Source organism: Mus caroli, chromosome 2, assembly GCF_900094665.2.
Source record: "Mus caroli chromosome 2, CAROLI_EIJ_v1.1, whole genome shotgun sequence".
In the NCBI taxonomy this organism is placed as follows: domain Eukaryota; kingdom Metazoa; phylum Chordata; class Mammalia; order Rodentia; family Muridae; genus Mus; species Mus caroli.
The window spans coordinates 160,644,025-160,665,626 of record NC_034571.1 but is presented as its reverse complement, the minus strand read 5'-3'; the positions used below and the strand labels follow the sequence as shown (position 1 = coordinate 160,665,626).

General features: G+C 49.3%; 1 protein-coding gene across 5 annotated transcripts in view; it reads left to right on the top strand.

The window, feature by feature from the left end:
* Window positions 1-21,602, top strand: part of Atp9a (ATPase phospholipid transporting 9A (putative)) — a 109,647-nt gene that overhangs the window by 24,611 nt on the left and 63,434 nt on the right. For 4 of the 5 annotated variants that reach the window (XM_021182849.1, XM_021182833.1, XM_021182840.1 and 1 more), the window contains exons 2-4: window positions 5,936-6,080; window positions 11,215-11,328; window positions 12,105-12,213. In XM_021182849.1, the coding sequence (XP_021038508.1) occupies window positions 5,936-6,080; window positions 11,215-11,328; window positions 12,105-12,213 (368 nt within the window). Of the gene's footprint in view, window positions 1-4,016; window positions 4,229-5,935; window positions 6,081-11,214; window positions 11,329-12,104; window positions 12,214-21,602 lie in introns of those variants that run through there. The other variant, XM_029474042.1, reaches the window with a different exon arrangement.

The following is a 21,602-nucleotide window of genomic DNA, read 5'->3' as shown; positions in this document are numbered from 1 at the left end:
TCCCAGGCTCTTACATGATTGTACGGTCTCAAGCCTGATCCTTGTTTCCCCAGAATAGTGGTACTAAATCCTTCCCCAGGGAAATCTAAAGTTGGGCTCCGTCTCTCTGCTTAGCCATTGGTCGCCGGCAATTTTTTTTTTTTTTTTCCAATTAGGGGTAGGGACCGGTAGTGTCTTCCTTTTGGGATTCTTGTGTGATTTTTTTGGGGAACCCCAATTAACATACAGAAGCAATAAACCAAATCCACAACAGTGGACATCCGGGAGATTGAAGTCAAGTTGTCAGGCTTGGTGGCAAGCTTCTTCACCCATCCCCATGGCCCCAGGGTGATTTTTTACAATGTAAATTGGGAGACTGCTGGGCTCAGTTCTGAGCACCCACGTGGCAGCTCATGTTTGTCTGTCACTCCAGTTCCAGGAGAGCCAGTGACTTCTTCTGGCCTCCTTGGGCACTACATGGACGTGGTACACATGCACATACATGTAAAATGAAATTTAAAATATAAATAAGACCCATCCAATCTGCTGCTGTAGCTTCCCGGAGCTCTACTGCAAGCGGTTTAAGACCCAGCTCCTGCCTTGATGATGAGACCCTGCCATTTCCACCCACTGTTCCTCTCCCCCATCTTTTTTATCTCCTCTTCCTGCTCCCTCTCCTTCCCTCCCTCCAACTCCTCATCTCCTTCCATCCCTCCTCCTCCCCCTCCTCCCTATGTCCTCCTCTCTCCTCATTGCCTCCTGTTCTCCCCTCTCCTCCTCCATCCTCCGTCTTCATCCCCTCCTATCCTCTCCTCCTCCTCTGACCTCATCCACCCCCCCGCCCCCATGATATTCCATGTGGACCAGTCTTCTCTGATTGTTTCATGGGTTGTACCTCCTTGGCCAGTTTGATTGTCATTTGTCTCCACCATATGTAGCCTCATAAACCTAGAGAGGTGTTACAGTGTTCGACTACAGATGGGTATCTTGAGAGGTGCTCAATCCAGGCAGCTACGGGGAAGTCAGGGTCACCCTGACTCCTGGAAGTAACCCTCGTCTATGTCAGTAGTTAAGCCCAGTGAATTCCCATGTTCCCCAAGTTGGGCTTTGGTGCAAAGGTTTGTTGGTCCGTCATTGGCAGCCTGTAAGGAGAGTAGAACCTTCTGGAAGCACTCAGCTTGCGGGAGGGTTCACTGTTTCCCCCAACTAGGCCACAGAACTTGGTCACGTTCACTGCAAGTACTCATAGTCCAGCAGAGGACGGGGCTTGTGGGTACTCAGGACAGCCTGTGCTCGAACCCTGACAGGGAACTTTGATGATCAGCACGCCCTTAGTAAAGACCGTCCAGCTGAAAGGCAAACTGATTTGCCTTGAGAATAAATACGCAACTTTGTTTCTAGCGACAGGACAAGCAAGGTGGTTAACTGGGATTGGACTGGGCCTCCATTGTCCTACACTCAGTTAATGCAGGGCTCTTTTTACCATGCCCTGAATGAGGTAGAGCAAGGTTCCTCCATCAGATCAGCCTCGTCTGCCATCACTGTCTGGCAGTTAGACCACCTCATAGGAAGGACCAGGAGGGGTGTGTTGCCATTTGTATAGAATGTTGTTCCAGTTGCACAGGGCCTCTTGGGGAGGGACTGGAGCATCTCCAGGCTGGGGAAGATTGGTTCCCGTGGGGGATATATCAGCCATGCTGGGCACAGACTGTTCCACGGGACTGCTCTGGGACCACCCTCATTAACTCTGGTTAATGGAGTCATGCTTTGCTTTGTGGCTGGGACTCTGGGAGGAGGGGTAGACGTTGCATCCTCCTAGGGACAAGTTGAGTAGTGAGCTGTGACGGAAAAGCCAAGGAAGGACCTCATCCTAATGTTTGATTCTCTCAGGACTTGGAGTATGACTGCTTTTGTTTTGTTTTGATAAAGACAGTGTCTTGCCCAAGCCCAGACTGGTCGTGAACGCGCTTTGCTCTCCTGGGTCTCGTGTGTGTGTGTGTGTGTGTGTGTGTTACAGGAATGCGGTGCTCCTCTGTGTTGGTGCTTTGTATCCAATGGGCTTCCTCAGTGTGTGCATCCTTGCCATAATGAAATTGACTGGAAAACCAAAAACAGTCTCCTAGCCAGTTACCTAAGCAGTGTTAAAAACACAAACGTTGAATCGTCTAAGTCTCTCAGGAACCTGGAACTTGGCGAGCCTGCCTCAGTTGCCCCAATCCTAGGATGATGCATTCATTCCATCATGCTTGGCTGTTTTTTCTCAGGAGGGAAGGAGGTGTTTTTTTTTTCTGCTTTTGGTTCCAGGGTCTGTCTGTCATGGTGAGGAAGGTGTGACGTCCTGAGGCCTGATGAATATGAGGTAGCTCATCACATCACATCGCATCCTCGGGAAGCAGAGAGGGAGGATGCCTGGCTCTGGCCCTTTGCATGAGTCCTGGGCTTGAACTCAGGGCCTCGTGCTTATGAGGCAGGCACTGCCTCTCTGCCCAGCTCCAGTCTTTTGTTTTTTACTACTTTCTTTTTCTTTTTTTTTTTTTTTAGATTTATTTATTTATTATATGTGAGTACACTGTAGCTGTCTTCAGACACACCAGAAGAGGGAGTCAGATCTCGTTACGGATGGTTGTGAGCCACCATGTGGTTGCTGGGATTTGAACTCCGGACCTTTGGAAGAGCAGTCGGGTGCTCTTACCCACTGAGTCATTTCACCAGCCCCAGTCTTTTGTTTTATAGAGTACGTTGATGCGTGCTTGAAGCTCTCAAGGCCAATGGGAAGTCCATTTTATGTATGATCTCTGGAAGCTTTCAGCCAGTCTCCTGCTGAGGAGTGGTTGGCTTTACTCCTGGTGCTTGACTTACTCTGTGAAGGGTGGGGTGAACATCTTGGTTCTTTGTGTACACACAAACACACAGAGACACACACACATACACAGACACACACATACACAGACACACAGACACATACACAGACACACAGACAGACACACAAACACAGACATATACACAAAGACACACAGACAGAGACACACACACACATAGACATGCACACAGACACACACACATAGACATATGCACACAGACACACACACATAGACATATGCACACAGACACACACACATAGACATATACACAAAGACATGCACACAGACGCATATACAGACAGACACACACATCTATAGGTTACTAAGAAATAACAACCTGGGCTGGTGAGATGGCTCAGTGGTTAAGAGCACCCGACTGCTCTTCCGGAGGTCTGGAGTTCAAATCCCAACAACCACATGGTGGCTCACAACCATCTGTAACGAGATCTGGCGCCCTCTTCTGGAGTGTCTGAGGACAGCTACAGTGTACTTACACATAATAAATAAATAAATCTTTAAAAAAAAAAAAAAAGAAAGAACAACCTGCTTACTTGATACTCTGAACTTTTCATCAAAACAAAACAAAAACTTGCAGGAACAGTAAGCGGAGATTCTCTTACTTGTTTTCATGTCCCATTAGCTATGTGGTGTACAGTGTTTTCTGGGACTCGGCTGTTTTTCTTTTGTTACACGTTTGTGGGAGTGTGGCATGAGCGTGGCGGTCAGGAGGACTCTCGGGAAGTTCGCTGAGGCTTCTGGGAATTGAACTCAGTCATCAGGCTTGTGTGGCCAGTGCTTTTGCTGCTTAGCCGTCTCGTCAGCCCGTAGACACAGTGTGAAGGATTGTCAGAGCCTGAGAAGTGCCTGGGTGTTCTGCACGTGGAGTGGTCTGCCGCCTGTGAGTCCAATCTCCTTCCTCCCTCTGCACCTCCCTCCGTCTTCCCCTCTCTTCTTGTCTTAGCTTCCTAACCTCCAGGTCAGGTGACAAGGTTTCAGCTAGTGTCCCCTCATGCCAGTGTGGTGACTGCCTGCGAACAGGCGTGTGGTGTGGTGAATGTGGAGTCCTTGGGAGCTTCTTGTACGGCTTCTGGCCTTAGAACAGCTTAGTGGCCGGCTGGCAGCAGTTACTGGCTGGAGCACCTGTCCGTATCCCAGCATGCCCCACCCAGCTGGGTTTACTGGAATGAGGATGCTATTTTTAAGAAAGAGCATTGTGTTTCATCATGGAAATTTTGAGCGTCTGAGCAGGCAGCTCGCCGGCTGGCTCCACTTCGGGGTCCTGCTACACATGGACCCCGTGGGCTTAGCTCTTGCTCCCCAGCATCCCACCCAGACCCGACCTGCAGGAGGAAGGGGTGAAGGAGGGCCCGCAGCAGACCAGTCACTATGTGAGTCACAGCAGCTATATCTGGCTGGTTTTACTTTGCTTGGTGATAGCGCAGGGGGTGGCAATCTGGGAATTTCCTCCTCCTGGCCTGTGCAGGAGCATGGGGTGAGCATCAGGCTTGTGTGTGTGTTTGTGTGTGTGTATGTGCACATGTGTGTGTGAAGGTTTCACTGTAGCCTTAGGGGGCTGTGATCGACAAGTCCCCGAATGCAAGCTCTCCTGAAACAGGTTCTCACCGGGGCTTTACTGTGTTGGTGGTAGAGCCTGCTGTGTTTCCTTGGCTTGTGTGAGACCCAAGGATCAGGGTTGGTGCCAGTGACCAATGCTTTCAGGAGGGCTGGACTGGGAGTGGCACGAAGGTCCTGCTCCTGTGGCTGGCTCTTGGCCCATCTCCAGGTTCTCTAGGCACAGAGACGTGGCCTTCTCTGCTTTGCGCCTTTAACATTTACTAAAAAGAAAATGGTCGGGGTGGAGAGAAGATCCCCCACTATCCTTTACGGAGTAGTCGTGGTTGAGCAGGGAGGGGATCCACACAGGTCAAGGTGGGATCTGGCTGTCGCTCATATCGTGCCTCGTGGGCTTCATTCTGCACCCGCTGCTCTTGTCTGTAGAATATACAAAACCCACAATTCTCTCTGAGGTATATAAGGTTTCTTAGCTCAAATGTTTCTTTTTATTTTCTTTTTTTCTTAGATATTTTCTTCAGTTACCCCTTTCCTAGTTTCTTCTCTGCAAGTCCTCCCCCCCCACCTTTTTTTTTTTTTTCAATGAATGCTTTTTTTGAAATAATTTTGGGTTTCAGCATTGCATTAGTTACTTTGTTTTGCTTTGTTTGTTTGTTTGTTTTTGTTTTTCAAGACAGGGTTTCTCTGTGTAGCCCTGGCTGTCCAGGAACTCACTTTGTAGACCAGGCTGGCCTTGAACTCAGAAATCCGCCTGCCTCTGCCTCCCAAGTGCTGGGATTAAAGGCGTGCGCCACCACGCCCGGCGCATGTTACCTCTTGATTAAATATCTAACAGAAGCAGCCTAGAGAGGAAGGGTTTACATTCAACTCACTGTCCCTCTTGGTGGGGAAGCCATCGCAGAGGAGAGGGAGGCAGCTAGTCACACTGTGTCCACAGTCAGGTAGCAGAGACCAGGAAACACTGGCCCACAGGTGGAGTTCTCCTCCGTGTTCAGTCTGGGAGCCCACAACGCTGTCCACACGCTCCTGGGGCTGCCCACAGGTAGGGTGGTTCTTCCGAACCATCTAGAGCCTTCCTCCTGGACACACCCAGGGGCCTGTTTTCACAGTGAATCTTCTCAGGTAGCCATCACAGGGGCACAGCCCCTGGAACCACTGCATCTTGCGTCCGTGAAGATTGGTTGTTACCCCAGACCAGATGGTTGTGGCCCTGCCCTGGCCAGGACCCATTAGAGAAAAGCATTGTGAGGAGGAGAGTGGACAGTTGTGGGCGTGGCCTTGATGGTGTGGGTGTGGCCTTGATAGTGTGGGTGTGGCCTTGAGGGTGTAGGTTTGGCCTTGCTCTGAATCTCTGGCATGGGCACTGTGGGCATGGCCTTGATGGTGTGGGCATGACTTAGATGTTCAGTCATGGTCTTGATGATGTGGGTGTGACTTAGATGTGGGTGTGGCCTTGATAACAGGGGTGTGGTCTTTGATAACATGGGCGTGGTCTTGATCTTGTGGGTTTGTCTTTCTCACAGGTGCTGTGAGTGGCTGAGATGTTGCGGTGGAGGGGAGCCCAGGCCCCGTACTGTCTGGTTGGGACACCCCGAGAAGAGGGACCAGCGGTACCCTCGAAATGTCATCAACAACCAGAAGTACAATTTCTTCACGTTTCTTCCTGGGGTATGTGCAGCCATGTTTTTCTTTATCCACCGTGACTTTATGCCATGGTTCCAGTCTCAGCAGACTCTAGTCCCAGTTAGAGTTCCTGAGGGTCCTCTCTGCTCTGTCTACCAGTGACCCTTCATCTTCCTTGACTGGGAGGGACTGCACCAGCAGGGGATGTCCCTGTCTTCAGGACTGTGCCAGTCCACCTGTGTGACAGAACAACTTCATGTTAATTGGGCATTTTGGAGACAGTGTAAAGTCAGGATGCCAGAACAGATCATCAGTGATGCTCATGGTGTTTCTCCTGTCGCTGAAACGTCGGGGACGAGGCTCAGCAGGGCTGGGGACTAAAGATGCAGAGGGGAAAGATTAATCCTACCATCTAGAGAAGTTATATATATATATATATATATATATATATATATATATATTTGATAAGTGTTTCAGGAGGGCTGGGGAGATGGCTCATTTGGGACTGTACTTGGTACAGACATACGGACCTGAGTTTGGATCTGTAGCACTCATGTAAACCAGGGCATGGTGACACACAGCTGTAATGCCAGCATTCAGGGAGGAGATGGAATTCCTGGGACTCGCTCACTGGGCAGCTTGTCTCTCTGGTCAGAGAGCTATGAGGTTGGTGAGAAACCCTCCTCAAAAAAAAAAAAAAAAAAAAAAAAGGCAGAGAATGATTGCAGCAGAAGACACCAGTGTTGACCGCTGGACTCCCTGCACATGTGTGCACACACACTGCAATATGTAAATACATGCCCACAAGGGATTTTAGAGCCCTAAGCCCTTGATCTGGCATGAACCTGAAGCTGTGGACACACTCACTGCCATTGATAAACATCTGTGACTTTGTGACTTTGACTTTTTTTCTTAAAGATTTTATTTATGTATGTATGTATATGAATATACTGTAGCTGTCTTTAGACACACCAGAAGAGGGCATCGGATCCCATTATAGATGGTTGTGAGCCACCATGTGGTTGCTGGGAATTGAACTCAGGAAGAGCAATCAGTGCGCTTAATCGCTGAGCCATCTCTCTAGCCTGACTTTTAACTTTTTTTTTATTATTATTTTTTATTTTTTATTAAGTATTTTCCTCATTTACATTTCCAATGCTATCCCCAAAGTCCCCCATACCCTCCCCCTACTCCCCTACCCACCTACTCCCATTTTTTGGCCCTGGCGTTCCCCTGTACTGGGGCATATAAAGTTTGCATGTTCAATGGGCCTCTCTTTCCAGTGATGACCAACTAGGTCATCTTTCGATACATATGCAGCTAGAGTCAAGAGCTCCGGGGTACTGATTAGTTCATAATGTTGTTTCACCTATAGGGTTGCAGATCCCTTTAGCTCCTTGGGTACTTTCTATAGCTCCTCCATTGGGGGCCCTGTGATCCATCCAATAGCTGACTGTGAGCATCCATTTCTGTGTTTGCTAGGCCCCGGCATAGTCTCACAAAGACAGCTATATCAGGGTCCTTTCAGCAAAATCTTGCTAGTGTATGCAATGGTGTCAGCATTTGGAGGCTGATTATGGGATGGACCCCTGGATATGGCAGTGACTTTGACTTTTTTAAACCTCTTTTTTTTTTTTTTTAATACTGTGAGTTTCTTTTATTTATTTATTTATTTGTGAGTACACTGTAGCTATCCTCAGATACTCCAGAAGAGGGCATCAGATTTCGTTAAGGATGGCTGTGCTGTGAGCCACCATGTGGTTACTGGGATTTGAACTCTGGACCTTTGGAAGAGCAGTCGGCGCTCTTAACCACTGAGCCATCTCGCCAGCCCTTAAACCTCTTTTTAACGATGGGTTTTAAACGCTTTAACCTTCCTTGTACCCACCCCCCAGCAGAGGTAGTGGGAAAGGAAGGATACATGGGAAGTGGACCTGTTTGGAAAGGTTCTTTGGAGCAACCCCCACTGGTGGTGTCTGGAAATCAGTAGCTTAGTTTACAGGTCTAGTTTAGTTCACAGGTCAGTAGATGCAGGTCGATCTACCAAAAAAAAAAAAACACTTCACGGATATACCAGTAGTCTAGTTCAGTAGAGTTGGGACAGCAAACACGAATAAGCAGTGGTGGCATTACCCAGCAGAGACAGCCAGGCCTCAGCGTCGGCCAGAGCCACAAGCATTGCACAGCTAGCTCTGTTCGCAAGCCAAGCTCAGCCTCCATCATTGTCCGTCAAGTCCTGTTTACACCCTCTAAACATCACATGTCCTCGGGTCTTGGCTCACTCAGCACCTGTATCTGACTCAGTGGACATCCTGGTGTCCTCGGTGGACATCCTGGTGTCAGTCTGGCAAGAAACCACAGCACACCGCCAGAAGTTGTTTTTTTTGTTTTGTTGGATTTCTTTCTATGGAGGCCCAGCAAACGCAGCTCAGCTACACAGTGTAAGGCGGACCAGTACACGCGTGTCCTTTCGCACGCTTGCTTTAGCAGAACATCCTCTCACCTGCGTCTGCTTCAGCTAAACCTTCCTTCATGAGTCTGCCTTACCTTACTTTTTTATCTGTTTCTACTTTAGGAAAACAGTTTTTCATGATGTGTTTACCCCAGCACAATACCATCCAACACAACTGACTTTTCCAAAGAACCCTAAAGTTTTCACGTCAAGCATTTGTGGTTGCTTTGGGGCAGGCAGAAGCCAACTCAGGTCAGGAAGGAGGAGAAGGGGCGGTTACTGGTGCTGCGTGTGAGCTTAGGAGGTGTGCACCATAGCTCTGGAAACTCGAGGCCAGTGTGACCGGGCTTTCCTTTTCCTTTTTCTCTTCTTTCTTTCTTTCTTTCTTTCTTTCTTTCTTTCTTTCTTTCTTTCTTTCTTTCTTTCTTTCTTTCTTTCTCTCTCTCTCTCTCTCTCCCTTTCTTTCTTTCTTTCTTTCTTTCTTTCTTTTTTTTTTTAAAGATTTATTTATTTATTACATGTAAGTACACTGTAGCTGTCTTCAGACACACCAGAAGAGGGAGTCAGATCTTGTTAAGGATGGTTGTGAGCCACCATGTGGTTGCTGGGATTTGAACTAAGGACCTTTGGAAGAGCAGTCGGGTGCTCTTACCTGTTGAGCCATCTCACCAGCCCCTCTTTCTTTCTTTCTTTCTTTCTTTCTTTCTTTCTTTCTTTCTTTCTTTCTTTCTTTCTTTCTTTCTTCCGCTCTCTCTCACTCTTTCTCTCTCTCTCTCTTTCTCTTCCTCCTCCTCCTCTTTCTTCTTCTTTTTTGAGTCAGAGACTTGCTACGTAGCTCTGATTGACCTGAAACTCTCTATGTAGACCAGGCTGGCCTCAAACTCACAGAGGTTCCAAGTGCTGGCGTTAAAGGCCTACTCTGTGCATCACCACACCTGGCCATGCGTTATTTTTAAATTAGCATATATTACACATAATGATGGGCCTCATGCATTTGTATAATGTATCTTGGTCATGTTCACCTCCCCCGCCCCTTGTTCTCACCGGTTCTTCCTGTTCCCAGATAGAATCCCCCTCTCCTCCCGGGCCTCTTTTCCTTTTAGTGACATGCTAACTTTGTTAGGGTTATTTACAGGAAGGAGCATGGGCGCCTGACCAGTGGCCACGCCACTGAAGAAAGCTCTCCCACTCCCAGCAACTGTTAGTTTCCTGAGAGCTCTTCAGGGCGGGGCTGGCTCATCGAGCTCCTCCCCAACCTATGATAGAATGCTGACAGCTCCTCTCTCCCCTGCCTTCCATTATGCTGTTCAAATGCAGTTATGGGGAGAGGGGCGGTGCCTGGAGAGGTGGCTCAGCCCTTAGAGCACTTGTCACTCATGCAGAGGACCTGGGTTCAATTCCCAGTGCCCACTCAGCAGCTTACAACCATGTATAACCCCAGTTCCAGGGGATCTACCATCTCTTTCTGGCCTTCTTGGGCACTAAACACACATGTAGCACTCAGATATGCATGCAGGCAAAACACAAAATAAAAACAAATAAATCTAAAAAAGAAAAGTTAGAAAAATTTCTATGGTGGGTCAGGTGTAGTAGAGCCCAACTTTAATTACAGCACTCGGAAGCCGAGGCAGGGGATCTCTGTGAGTCAGAGTGCAGCCAGGACTCTTTCTTATTTCAAGGAACACAAACAAACATAAAAACCAGCCAGGCAGGATGGCACAGTGGGTGGAGGCACTTGCTGCCTGAGTTCTGACAACTCAAGTTTGACTCACATAGAGGGGAGCTGGCTCCTCCGTGTTGCCTCCTGACCTCAACACACGCACCACAGTGTGCGCTGCCCCCTCTAGATAGATAAATAAATGTAATTTTAAAATCCCATGGTGGACATAATCTTTGGCTTCAAATTACAACGTAATGGTCTCTCATTAGAATCCATTCCCAAACAGAGTTGGGAGTTACCAGTTGTATTTCTAAAATACACAGTTTAAGAAATTAAACATGGAGCAGGCAGAGCTCTGTGAGTTCAAGGCCGGCCTGGTCTACATAGTGAGTTCCAGGCTATCCAGGGCTACATAGAAAGACCCTGTGTCCAGAAACAAAACTCTAAGAGGGTTAAGATGCGGACCAGGGAGACAGCTCAGCCATCAAGACATTGACTGCCAAGCCTGATAACCTTAGTTCCGTCCCAGAGACCCACGAGGTGGAAGGAGAGAACTGATTCCTGTAAGCTGTCCCATGGGACAAGTGTTCCTGCCGTACCTGACTGACAAGGTAGTGTCCCCCATGTGATTCTCCCATGTCAGCCGTCCTTACGTTGTCAGTTTGCTTTTTGAGACAGGGTCTCATGTACTCCAGGGTGATCTTGAACTTCTGTGTAGCTAAGGATGACAATCAACTAATAATCCTCCTGCCTCTGCCACCTAAGTGCTGACATTATTGTCACCTGAATTTATACTGAGTTTATACTGGGGACGAGGGGAACACACGGGATGGGGACTGGAATGGCAGCCATGGACACAGCCTACTGGGACACACTCCCAGCCCGTGCAGCTGTTACTTCTGTTGCCCACGTCGACTTCCCAGACCACACAGAACCGTTTAGAGTCTGTGAGGAGCGCCACCGTCAGCTGCACTCTCTGCAGGAGTGCTCCCCGCTCCCCCCCCTGATCCCACCTAGCCCCACCAGCCTCGGGAGATGCTCATGTCCCCGTTGGTTCTCCGTTCCAGGTGTTGTTCAGCCAGTTCAGATACTTCTTCAACTTCTACTTCCTGCTTCTCGCCTGCTCCCAGTTCGTCCCCGAGATGAGGCTTGGTGCCCTGTACACCTACTGGGTTCCTCTGGTGAGTAGGTTGGTCTCAGGTTTGTGGACAGAAGGTTCTTTTTTCCCATTCCCTGGGCTTCTGGGCCTGAGCGGTGGCCTTTTAAGGGACATGTTGCTCATAAGCCAACACACTGGGCGTTCTGCTCTTAATCTTCAGGCTGCAGTCCAGGTATCATCAGGATCACACTGTGGCAGTCAGGTCTGCCGGGCGTACATTCAGCTGTCAGCTGTATCGCCCGCCATTTCAGCAGGGCCTTCCCACCTGCCTTCTGTGGTGTGGTTGTAGATTTGAGTTACATGGTGAAGACCGACTCTCGGTTCTCACAGATGAAGATGTGTCTTAGTTAGGGTTTTACTGCTGTAAACAGACACCATGACCAAGGCAACTCTTATAAAGGACAACATTTAATTGGGGCTGGCTTACAGGTTCAGAGGTTCAGTCTACTATCATCAAGGTGGGAACACGGCATTATCCAGGCAGGCATGGGGCTGGAGGAGCTGAGAGTTCTACGTCTTCATCTGAAGGCTGCTTCTGAAGTCTTCATCAGACGACTGACTTCCAGGCAGCTAGGATATGAGGGTCTTAAAGCCCACACCCACAGTGACACACCCACTCCATCAGGGCCACACCCACTCTAGCAAGACCACACCTACTCCAACAAGGCCATACCTTCTAATAGTGCCACTCCCTGGGCCGAGCATTTACAAACCACCACAGTTATCTTACTTTGTCTCAAGTATGAGGAGAACACAGTTGGTCTCAGCAGGACTCACCCCTGCCCCTTCTCTCTGCAGGGCTTCGTGCTGGCTGTCACCATCATCCGTGAGGCAGTGGAGGAGATCCGATGCTATGTGCGTGACAAGGAGATGAACTCCCAGGTCTACAGCCGGCTCACGTCACGAGGTGAGCTTCTGGGGCGTGATTGTAACTTTGTCACTTGCTGCAGATGGTTGGGGGAGCAGTGTTGTGGGTCCAGCCTTGGGACAGTTGCACAGACAAGAGGAGGGCAGGCTCAGGCCGCCTCTACTGTGCGCCTGTCAGTTACCCCGGGCTCCTGTCAGTTACCCTGGGCTACATCTGGCTTGCTGGCTCACACTTCCATTCCCTCTGTTGGCTGAGAGGGAGGGAAGGCGCCTCCTGGTCGTGTAGTCCCTGAACACCTTCATTTTATTTTATTTTTATATGTATTTATTGTATATGTGTGTATTGGAGTATGGGGGAGACCATGAGTGTCTCATGTCATGCATATGGGGGTCAGAGGGCAGCTTGCAGAGCCATTTCTGTCCTTCTACAATGTTGGTCCCTGGGATCAATCTCAGGTTGTTAGGCTTGGTGGCAGGTACCTTTTTCCTGCTGAGCCATCTTGCTGGCCCCAGAACAGCTTTTGGAAGCATCTTTTAGGGGGAATAGGAAAGTCGATAAAGTGCTTGCTGTGCAAGCAGGGGGACCTGAGTTGGAGCCCTAGAGCCTATGTAAAACTCCAGGAGTGATTTTATATTATATTATATTATTATATTATAGTATATTATGTTATATTATATATGTGTGCTTGTGACCCCAGTATCAGGTGTGTCCATGGGGCTTATTGGCCTCCTGACTTTTCGGAATAGATGAGACATAGGCCAGTGAGCAATCATCTCAAAATACATTGTAGGAGTTCAGACATGGCTCAGCACTGGAAAACACTGCCTTTACAGAGATTCCGTTCCCAGCACCTGGGTGGTATCTCGGAACCACCTGTCCCTTCGGTTCTGGGAAATCTAACCCCCTCCTGGCTTTGTCTTCCATGGGCACTGTACATGCTACTGTACACGGTACATGGTACACACATATACATGCAGGCAAACACTCACATACACACGCACACAAGAATAAATAAATTAATAACAAACAAACAAACAAGGACAGCTTCTGTGGATCAACACTCAATGCTGGTTCTCTGGCCTGCGCTCACACAAACACACAGAGAAATTAATATACAACCACTTTCAAAGGTAGCATTTCGATGGAAACTGCTTACAGTTGAGCATTGCAGCCTAAGGGTTTTACAGAGGCAGCAGCTGCCTCTGTAGCAACATCTTTACAGGCATTGTACACCCGTGATCTGGGAGTGTGGCCAGTTGTAAGTCTCTGTCCAAGGAGAAGTGGCTAAATAGCCCCTGTGACTGACACCTTGCTGGACACATTTCAAATGCAGGAACCTTAATGTCACTGTATATTTAAAATTTTGTTTAAATTAAAACTTTTTATATCCTGTGTTTGGGTATGTATATTGCCTGCACATGTGCCGCACCTGACACTTATTAACCTCCAAGCCTTTGGGCTGCTGTGTGGGAGCCAAGGACTGAACCAGAACCCCTGCAGGAGCAGCCAGTACCTTAAGCTCTGAGCCACCTCGCCAGTCTCAACTTTATTATATGTAAATAGTGTGTTTCATATATATTTGTGTGTGGGGGGGGGTGGGGGAGGGTGTTCTGAAGACGGGTTACAGGAGCCAGGGCTCTTTTCCTGCTGTGTTGGTTCCAGGATGGAAGTTGTATCCACTTAGTGGGTACTCAAGGTACCCAAGGTTTCCACTGAGCTGTTTCACCCATCCTTAAATGGCAGGACTTCAAAACCCCACCCATATCCACCTTTAGAGAAGCCCAGACTTGATCCCAGCCAGTGGTTCCGACCACAGCCGGTTCAAGCATGCTTTGGAATGAGAGGATGTTGGAGAGGTCGGCGGACCTGGCTGGACCTGGCTGACGGCAGGGACAGTTAAGTGCTCTGAGATGATTACTGATCTCACTCAGCAGCAAGGAACACTAATTAATTAATTGATGAACTAATCAATTTTTAGGTTTTTTGTTGTTGTTGTTATTGTTTTTTTGTTTTTCGAGACAGGGTATCTCTATGTAGCCCTGGCGGTCCTGGAACTCACTTTGTAGACCAGGCTGGCCTCGAACTGCCTCCCGAATGCTGGGGTTAAAGGCGTGCGCCACCACACCCGGCACAATTTTTAGTTTTTTGACAGGGTTTTCTCTATGTAGCCCTGGCTGTCCTGGAACTCACTCTGTGGACCAGGCTAGTCTCAAAACTGGGAGATCTGCTTGCCTCTGCCTCCTGGGTGCTGGGAGTAAAGTCCAGCCATGAACAACTGCCTGGCTAAGGAGCATTATTTTAGGAAAGACCCTACCTACATCAAAGGGTCTTGTTTTCAGGAAACTAGGAGTTGTGAAAGAGATCATCTGTATGCCTGAGAGACTTTGAGATGCTTAGGATGGTGGGCTTGGCAGGTAGCCTGTCCCCAAGTCAGAGACCCCAGGGGAATTTCCTCCTGGGAAACACGTGGGGGTGACAGGCTTAGGAAATGTCCTGTTTTGTTTGAAGTTGTTTTCAAGGTAGGTGGTCTGAAAAGCTTGGGTCCCTGGAATAAGGAGAGGTTTGAGTTAGATTGGAAACGCCTTCAAATGGCATGGCTACTGTATTTTGGACAAAGGTCTTTACAGAGACTGGAGCTTGAGGCTTTCCGTGTGGCTGGTCAGAAGAGCCCTCCACAGGGCTTTCTGGAGTTATGTATATTAGTCCCCTCTTGCTGATACAAAAGCATCCGAGATAGCCCGTGGCTCACTCCAGAGCGAGGCCCCGGGAGTCCGTCCAGCCAGCCAGGCTCTGCCTTCTGTGTTTCAGTGCTTCCATTTCCGGTGAATAATTCTTCAGCCCTCCCCCGAGCTCCCCGTCTCAGGCTCCTGCTTTGATTCCGCCCAGTTGTTGAAAAGATGCTAAGAAGACTTGGCAGATGGTTCTAGCATGACAACATGTCTTCTTTTGTTGTCCCCAGCTGCCATTGCCACACCAGTGCACCAGTAGAGGGAAAATATGCATGTTTGAATGTTAGCCCAGGCCCTGGCTCTGTAGTTTGTCTTGTCAAAACCCCAAGAAACTGTGAGCCTGGAAAGAGAGCCAGGCAGGGTTAGCCAGCGGATAGACGCTGGAGGGGAAAACCAGGAAGCCAGTCCTCCCCAGAGCTGAATGAATGTTCCCTCCAAGGCAGCACTGACACTGAGGGGGCAAAAGTACCCAAGTCCCTCCTCAGATCTTCTCCTTTCTATTAAGGCTTTATTCATAGGTGTGGGCGTGTGCACAGTCAGGCCCAGAGGACAGTGTCAGAGATTCTGAGAGACTTTGAGATCTTTATCATGGTGGGCTTGGCAGGCAGCCTGTCTTCTTCCACAGTGCCTTCTAGGGATTGGATTTACAATAGTTTTCAGTCTTAGCTACAGCTGGTGCCTTCATCTGCTGGGTCACCTCAGTGGCCCCTTATCACGGGAAATCCCAGTGAGTTTATTTGGGCTTGCTCCCCGAGTACAAGTGATGGTTACTTACAGGAGCCTGGGTGACCCCTGACCCCAGACAGTTGTATCACCACGAAGTCCCACCCGTTGTAGGTGGCAACCTCATGAAAGCTGTGTCCATCCGGTCCATTGTGGAGTCCTCATGATGAACTTTGTTTTTTGTTTTTGGAGACAGGGTTTCTCTGTGTAACCCTGGCTGACCTGAATGAGACTCTCTCTATAAACCAGGCTGGCCTCGAACTCAGAGATCCACCTGCCTCTGCCCCAAAAGGCCTGGGATTAAAGGCGTGCGTCACCACGTGCAGCATCTGCTCACTACTTTGGTCAGTAGATTCCAGGCCATGCTGCCGACCTGCATTGGATGTCGTTTCCTGGTCAGTTTTATACAAGTATTAATTACCGTTTTATTAGGATGTATTTATTCAACGTGACAGGGTTTATTACATGCCCGCACCTCTGTGTGATGCGTTTTGTTCTTACTGATCTCCATTGCTCTCTCAGTCGTCTCTCACCCTTGTGATCCCTTTGAGTGTGTGTATTCCTTGCTTTCTTATTCTTATCTATTTTATTTTTTGAGTCAGCTCTCACATGGTTTTAGTTAGCCTGGAACTCGCTGTGTGTGTACCAGGATGACCTACAGCTCACAGACATCCCCCTGCCTCTGCCCCACAGGTACTGAGACTGAAGCATATGCTGTTTTCCTGGTGTCTTCCCTGATGTCTTAGGTACTGTTCTGTTGCAGGGAGCAGGCAGGTTAGAGGAGAAAGCGTTTATATGGGGGTTTGCTCACAGTTTTGGAAGGTTAATCCTTGATTGCTGTGGTCGGGATGGGGCAGCTGGTAGGCAGACATGCCACTTAGAATTCAGGCGATCTGTAAGTTGTAGGCAGAGAGACAGAGAGAGCAAGGCTGGACCTGGTGTGGGCTTTTGAAACCTCAAAGCTCACCCCCCCAGTGACACACCTCCTCCAACAAGGCCACACCTCCTCCAACAAGGCCACACCTCCTCCAATAAGGCCACGCCTCCTGATCCTTCCCAAACAGTTCCATTTACTGGGACCAAGCTCTCAAACATGAGTCCATTCTCATTCAAACTGCCATACTTGGCTTGTTTTGTCCTTTGAGAATAGGTATCACTTTGTAGCCCAAGTTGTCCTGGAGCTCAGAGTTCTCCTGCCACATCCTTCCAAGTGTGACAATTAGAGGCAAGTGCCACAGTGCCCCGATCAGTTTCCCCTCTTTACACCATATTCCTGCTTCTTAGCAGGATTCTTACCATCAACTGTAGTGACTCCAAGGCCCGAGCTGTGCCCTGCCCCTGCCTCTTAGACAGGCCCTGCCATCTGTGGGTACACCAGGGGTCACACTGACGCCACCTGGTGCATTGCTGCGATGTTTCTCTTGTGTGGAGTCTTGGTGTGAGCGGAGCAAAGGCTGTGCTGTGGTGGTGAGTGAGCGTCCTAAGTGTTAGTGAGGAAATGAGGAAGGGACACGAGCCCGAAGGCCAGGGCTGGAGGATGCTCCCACCCCGAGTCTCACAGGACAGAAGAGGGCCTGGTGAAATGAAACAAGACCCGTGGTCAGATGTCCGTGAGGCTTTCAGCACCCCAGAACAGAAGCCTGTGGAGGAGGGCTCAGAGTCAAGTCACATAGACAGGTGTGGTGCCCAGACCTGAAGCAAATCCATGGGCAGATGCTGCTGCTACACCTCCAGCCGGAACTGTCGTGGCGGTGAGTTAGTTAATCTGCGCTGAGCTCCCCGCTGGCAGCTGCGGATGTGCTTCTGCTCACTCACCAGAGTGCTCTGGATTCACAAATGAAAGACAGACAGATGACTGACAGACAGACAGACAGACACACACACACATACACACACACAGAGCCTTGTTTTTAATATACCTTGAACAGCATAATGGCTAGGTGCTTCCAAATCTCCTCGAGGCTAATTCACTCTCCCCTCCAATATTCCTGAATTGTTACGTACTAAAATCTGTATTCTAACTTGGTGGCCTGGACCCAGTTGGGCAGCCCTCAGGCCATGCCCTCCTGGCTCCTTCACATGGCTGTTGGCTGTCTGCTGTCCCTACTCCATCTCTCAAGCCCGAACTTCCTGCTTCTCCCTCATGGCAGTTCTAAAACCTTCTCCTCTCATGGTCCCTTGCCTGGGAAATCTAAAGTCCACCTCTGTCTCTCTGTGCAGCCACTGGCTACTTGTATTTACCAATTAAAGCCAACTGGGGGTAGGGACCCTCAGTGTCTGGATGTACAGATTCCCAGGGGATTTGGGAGTCAACACAAATAATGTTAGATCCAAGCCACAACACTAAACTACTTGGGAGGCCGAGGCAGACAGGATTCCGTGTTCAAGACCAGTCAGAGTAACGTATGGAGACCTTGACTTTAAAAGCAAAACAAAGGCCGGGCGTGGTGGCGCATGCCTTTAATCCCAGCACTCGGGAGGCAGAGGCAGGCGGATTTCTGAGTTCGAGGCCAGCCTGGTCCACAGAGTGAGTTCCAGGACAGCCAGGGCTATACAGAGAAACCCTGTCTCGAAAAAAAAAAAAAAAAAAGCAAAACAAAACTGGGTATGGTGGTGTGCTTGAAACCCCAGCACTCAGGAGTCGGAAGCAGGAGGATCAGAAGTTCAAGGCCAGTTTAAAGCCAGGCTGAGCCATGGGAGACCCCGTCTCACCCCCTCACTGCCCTGGAAAAACAAGGAATTTCTGCCTGGTTCTTGTGGGGCATTGAACCAGGATGGGGCCTTCTGGGCGTGAGTTTCATGCCTGTGCCACATGTATGCTCAGCTAGCCCTGATAAAGAATTCTACCAAAGCCAGATGTGGTGGCACATAGCTTTGTCTCCAGCTCTGTGAGTTTGAGGCTAGCCTGATCTACCTAGCGAGCTCCAGGCCAGACAGGGCTACAGAGTAAGACTCTGTCTCAGAAACAAAAAGAGTTTACAAAAATAGCAGTGGGCTGGCTGAATACAGGGCAGACCCAGTGAGGCCCAGCGCCTCTGGGAAGGGTTGCTTCTGTGGTCGCCTGAGCGTGGCACTGGGAGAGGGACAGTGACGTTTTGGGAAAGATGTTGTGCAGATTGGGAATTGGCACACTGCTGTCCCCACACAGCCACAGCCAGCCAGGCACCAGGTATAGGCCTTGTCAGCTGGGATGGGGAGAGAGGGAGAGTTTTCTCTTTGTACCTATTGCTCAGGCTCCAGCGGAGGCTCTAGGATAACAGGGAAACATTTGTCTGAGAGAGAAGAATGAGGTAAAGGCAGAGCAACCCAGGCCTGCCTGAAGACAAGGAGCTCTAGAGGCAGGAGCCACTGTGCAGGAGGCAGGGGAGCGCTTCGTGCGTGTGCTGATGAGGTCAGCTGCTCCAGTGTGTGCAGCCCTAGTGCTAGAGCTACAGCGGGCTCTTGACCACCAGCTTTGAAATGTGTGCGCGTGCATGTATGTGTATGAGTGTGACTGTGCATGTGTGTGTGTGTGTGCGCATGTGTGTATCCACAGAATGTAGGTCAGAGAATAAAACCAGGTGTCATCTTCATTTGGGACAAGTGTCTCTTTCATTTCTCTCTCTCTTATACACACAGACACTGTCTGTCTGTTTTGCCTGTCTGTCTTGTCTACCTATCTGTCTGGCATCAGCCTGGGTTGGCCTCAAGGAGAGCCCTGAGCTTGTTCCTGAGGCAGAGGCAGGGGGAATCTCTGGATTTGAGGCCAGCCTGGTCTACAGAGTGAGTTCCAGGACAGCCAGGGCGACACAGAGAAACCCTGTCTCAAAAAAAAAAAAAAAAAAAAACCAAACCAGACAAACAGCTGTCTTCTCTAGCCAACAGTGTTCAAGGGGGCTGAAGTTCCAGGAAATGAGGCCAGAAAGAGATGTGAAGGGGATGGCCAAGCAGAAACCTGTTCCTCAGAAAGATCTTAGCTCACCTTGGACAGTGGGAGAGCAGAACAGCGATGGGAGACGCAGGCTGGGTCAGGGGAGACCACGCAAATGGACTTCTCAGACTCTCTTTTTTTTTTTTTTTTAACAATAAGTTTGATGCTTAGGGGAGGGTTGCCTGTGAGTGGGTGAGCGGCAAGGGCTAGAGAAGGGTGTGTGCCTGTGAGGGGCGTGAGAGACATGGGCTGGGACTTGCATTTACACAGATGATACCTGATTCTTCATAGGGCCTGCCTTCCCGCCATGCAGGGCTGAATGAAGATGAGGTAATTAGCCTTGGGAGAAAGTGCACGCAGAAACATAATGAGTGCAGGAGCCTCCTCCTGCTGGGGACATCTGGGCAGACAGCTAGCCATCAGCACAGAGCCATAGGCCCACAGCTGCCCGCTACACAGACAGCAGCCTTTTCTCAGGGTCTTGCTGGATACTAAATGTGTCGTTCACCTCTCTCAGGTCTCCTACTCTGTGGAGTCCTGTGTTAGCTCAGCTGTAGAGTGCTCAGGGCCAGAGCACTCATCTTTAGAGAGTCTCTTGTGGATGCTTTCCTGGGGTTGTGGTGAGTGGTGTTCCCTTCTGACCTGAGCATCCCTGCATTTCCTTTAGGAAATCAGCACAAAAGGATGCAGTCCTTAATGGGAATTGGTTCAGTTAGTTGTTACCGAGGCACTGCTTTTCTGACTTCATAGAATAGACTGTGTTTAATGACTGATATGAATTGAACTCATCACATAGCTCTACCCATGTCTGCTTCCCAAGTGCTACCTCAGTGGGCTACGTAGTTTTCTTTTTTCTTTTTTTAAAGATTTATTTATTTATTATATGTAAGTACACTGTAGCTGTCTTCAGACACTCCAGAAGAGGGCGCCAGGTCTCGTTGCGGATGGTTGTGAGCCACCATGTGGTTGCTGGGATTTGAACTCTGGACCTTTGGAGGAGCAGTCGGGTGCTCTTACCCACTGAGCCATCTCACCAGCCCAGCTATGTAGTTTTCATTGTTGTTTATGGATGCCGTTTTGCTTGCATGTATGTGTGTGGACCATGTACATGCAGAGCCTGTGGTGCCTGAAGAGGTCACAGATGACCTGGAACTGCGTGGACCCTGTTACAGGTGGTCATGAGTCCCCATGTGGGTGCTGGGACTCAAATAGGGCCCTCTCCAAGAGTGGCCAGTGCTCTTAACCACTGAGCCATCTCTTCTGCCCAGTGTCTATTTTTATAAGGAGTGAATTGTAGTGCTAGACTTTAAAACTTTGTCTTAGTTAGGGTGTTACTGCTGTGAGCAGACACCATGACCAAGGCAACTCTTATAAGGACAACATTTAATTGTGGCTGGGTTACAGTGTTTTTATTTAGGCAGGAGCATGGCAGCATCCAGGCAGGCATGGCACAGGAGGAGCTGCGAGTTCTACATCTTTTCTGAAGGCAGACAGAAGATTGGCCAAGCCCATGCGAAAGTGTCATACTTCCTCCAACGAGGCCACACCTATTCTGACAAGGTCTGAGTAGTATCAGTTAATAGGACGCCTCCCTGTGGGCCAAAGCGTTCACACACACACACGAGTCGCCTCCCTGTGGGCCAAAGCGTTCACACACACGAGTCTGTGGGGGCCAAAACTACTCAAACCACTGCAGAGTTCTTTCCCCTACTTTTATTTACTAATGTCTGGTGTGTGTGTGTGTGTGTGTGTGTGTGTGTGAGTGAGAGAGAGACAGACAGACAGACAGACAGACAGACTCAGGATATCAGGCTTTCATGGTGAGTGCTTAACCAGTTGAGCCATGTTGCTGGTCCCAGTGATGGACCTCTTGATGTTAAAGTGTTAAAGTCCTGCAAAGACCCTTCAGGACTGGGCTCAAGGCTGGTTCCTGAGCCAAACCCCCCCCCCCCCCCCCAATCTGCCCCACCCCCACTGTATTAGTTAGGGTTTTACTGCTGTGAACAGACACCATGACCAAGGCAAGTCTTATAAAAAAACAACATTTAATTGGGGCTGGCTTACAG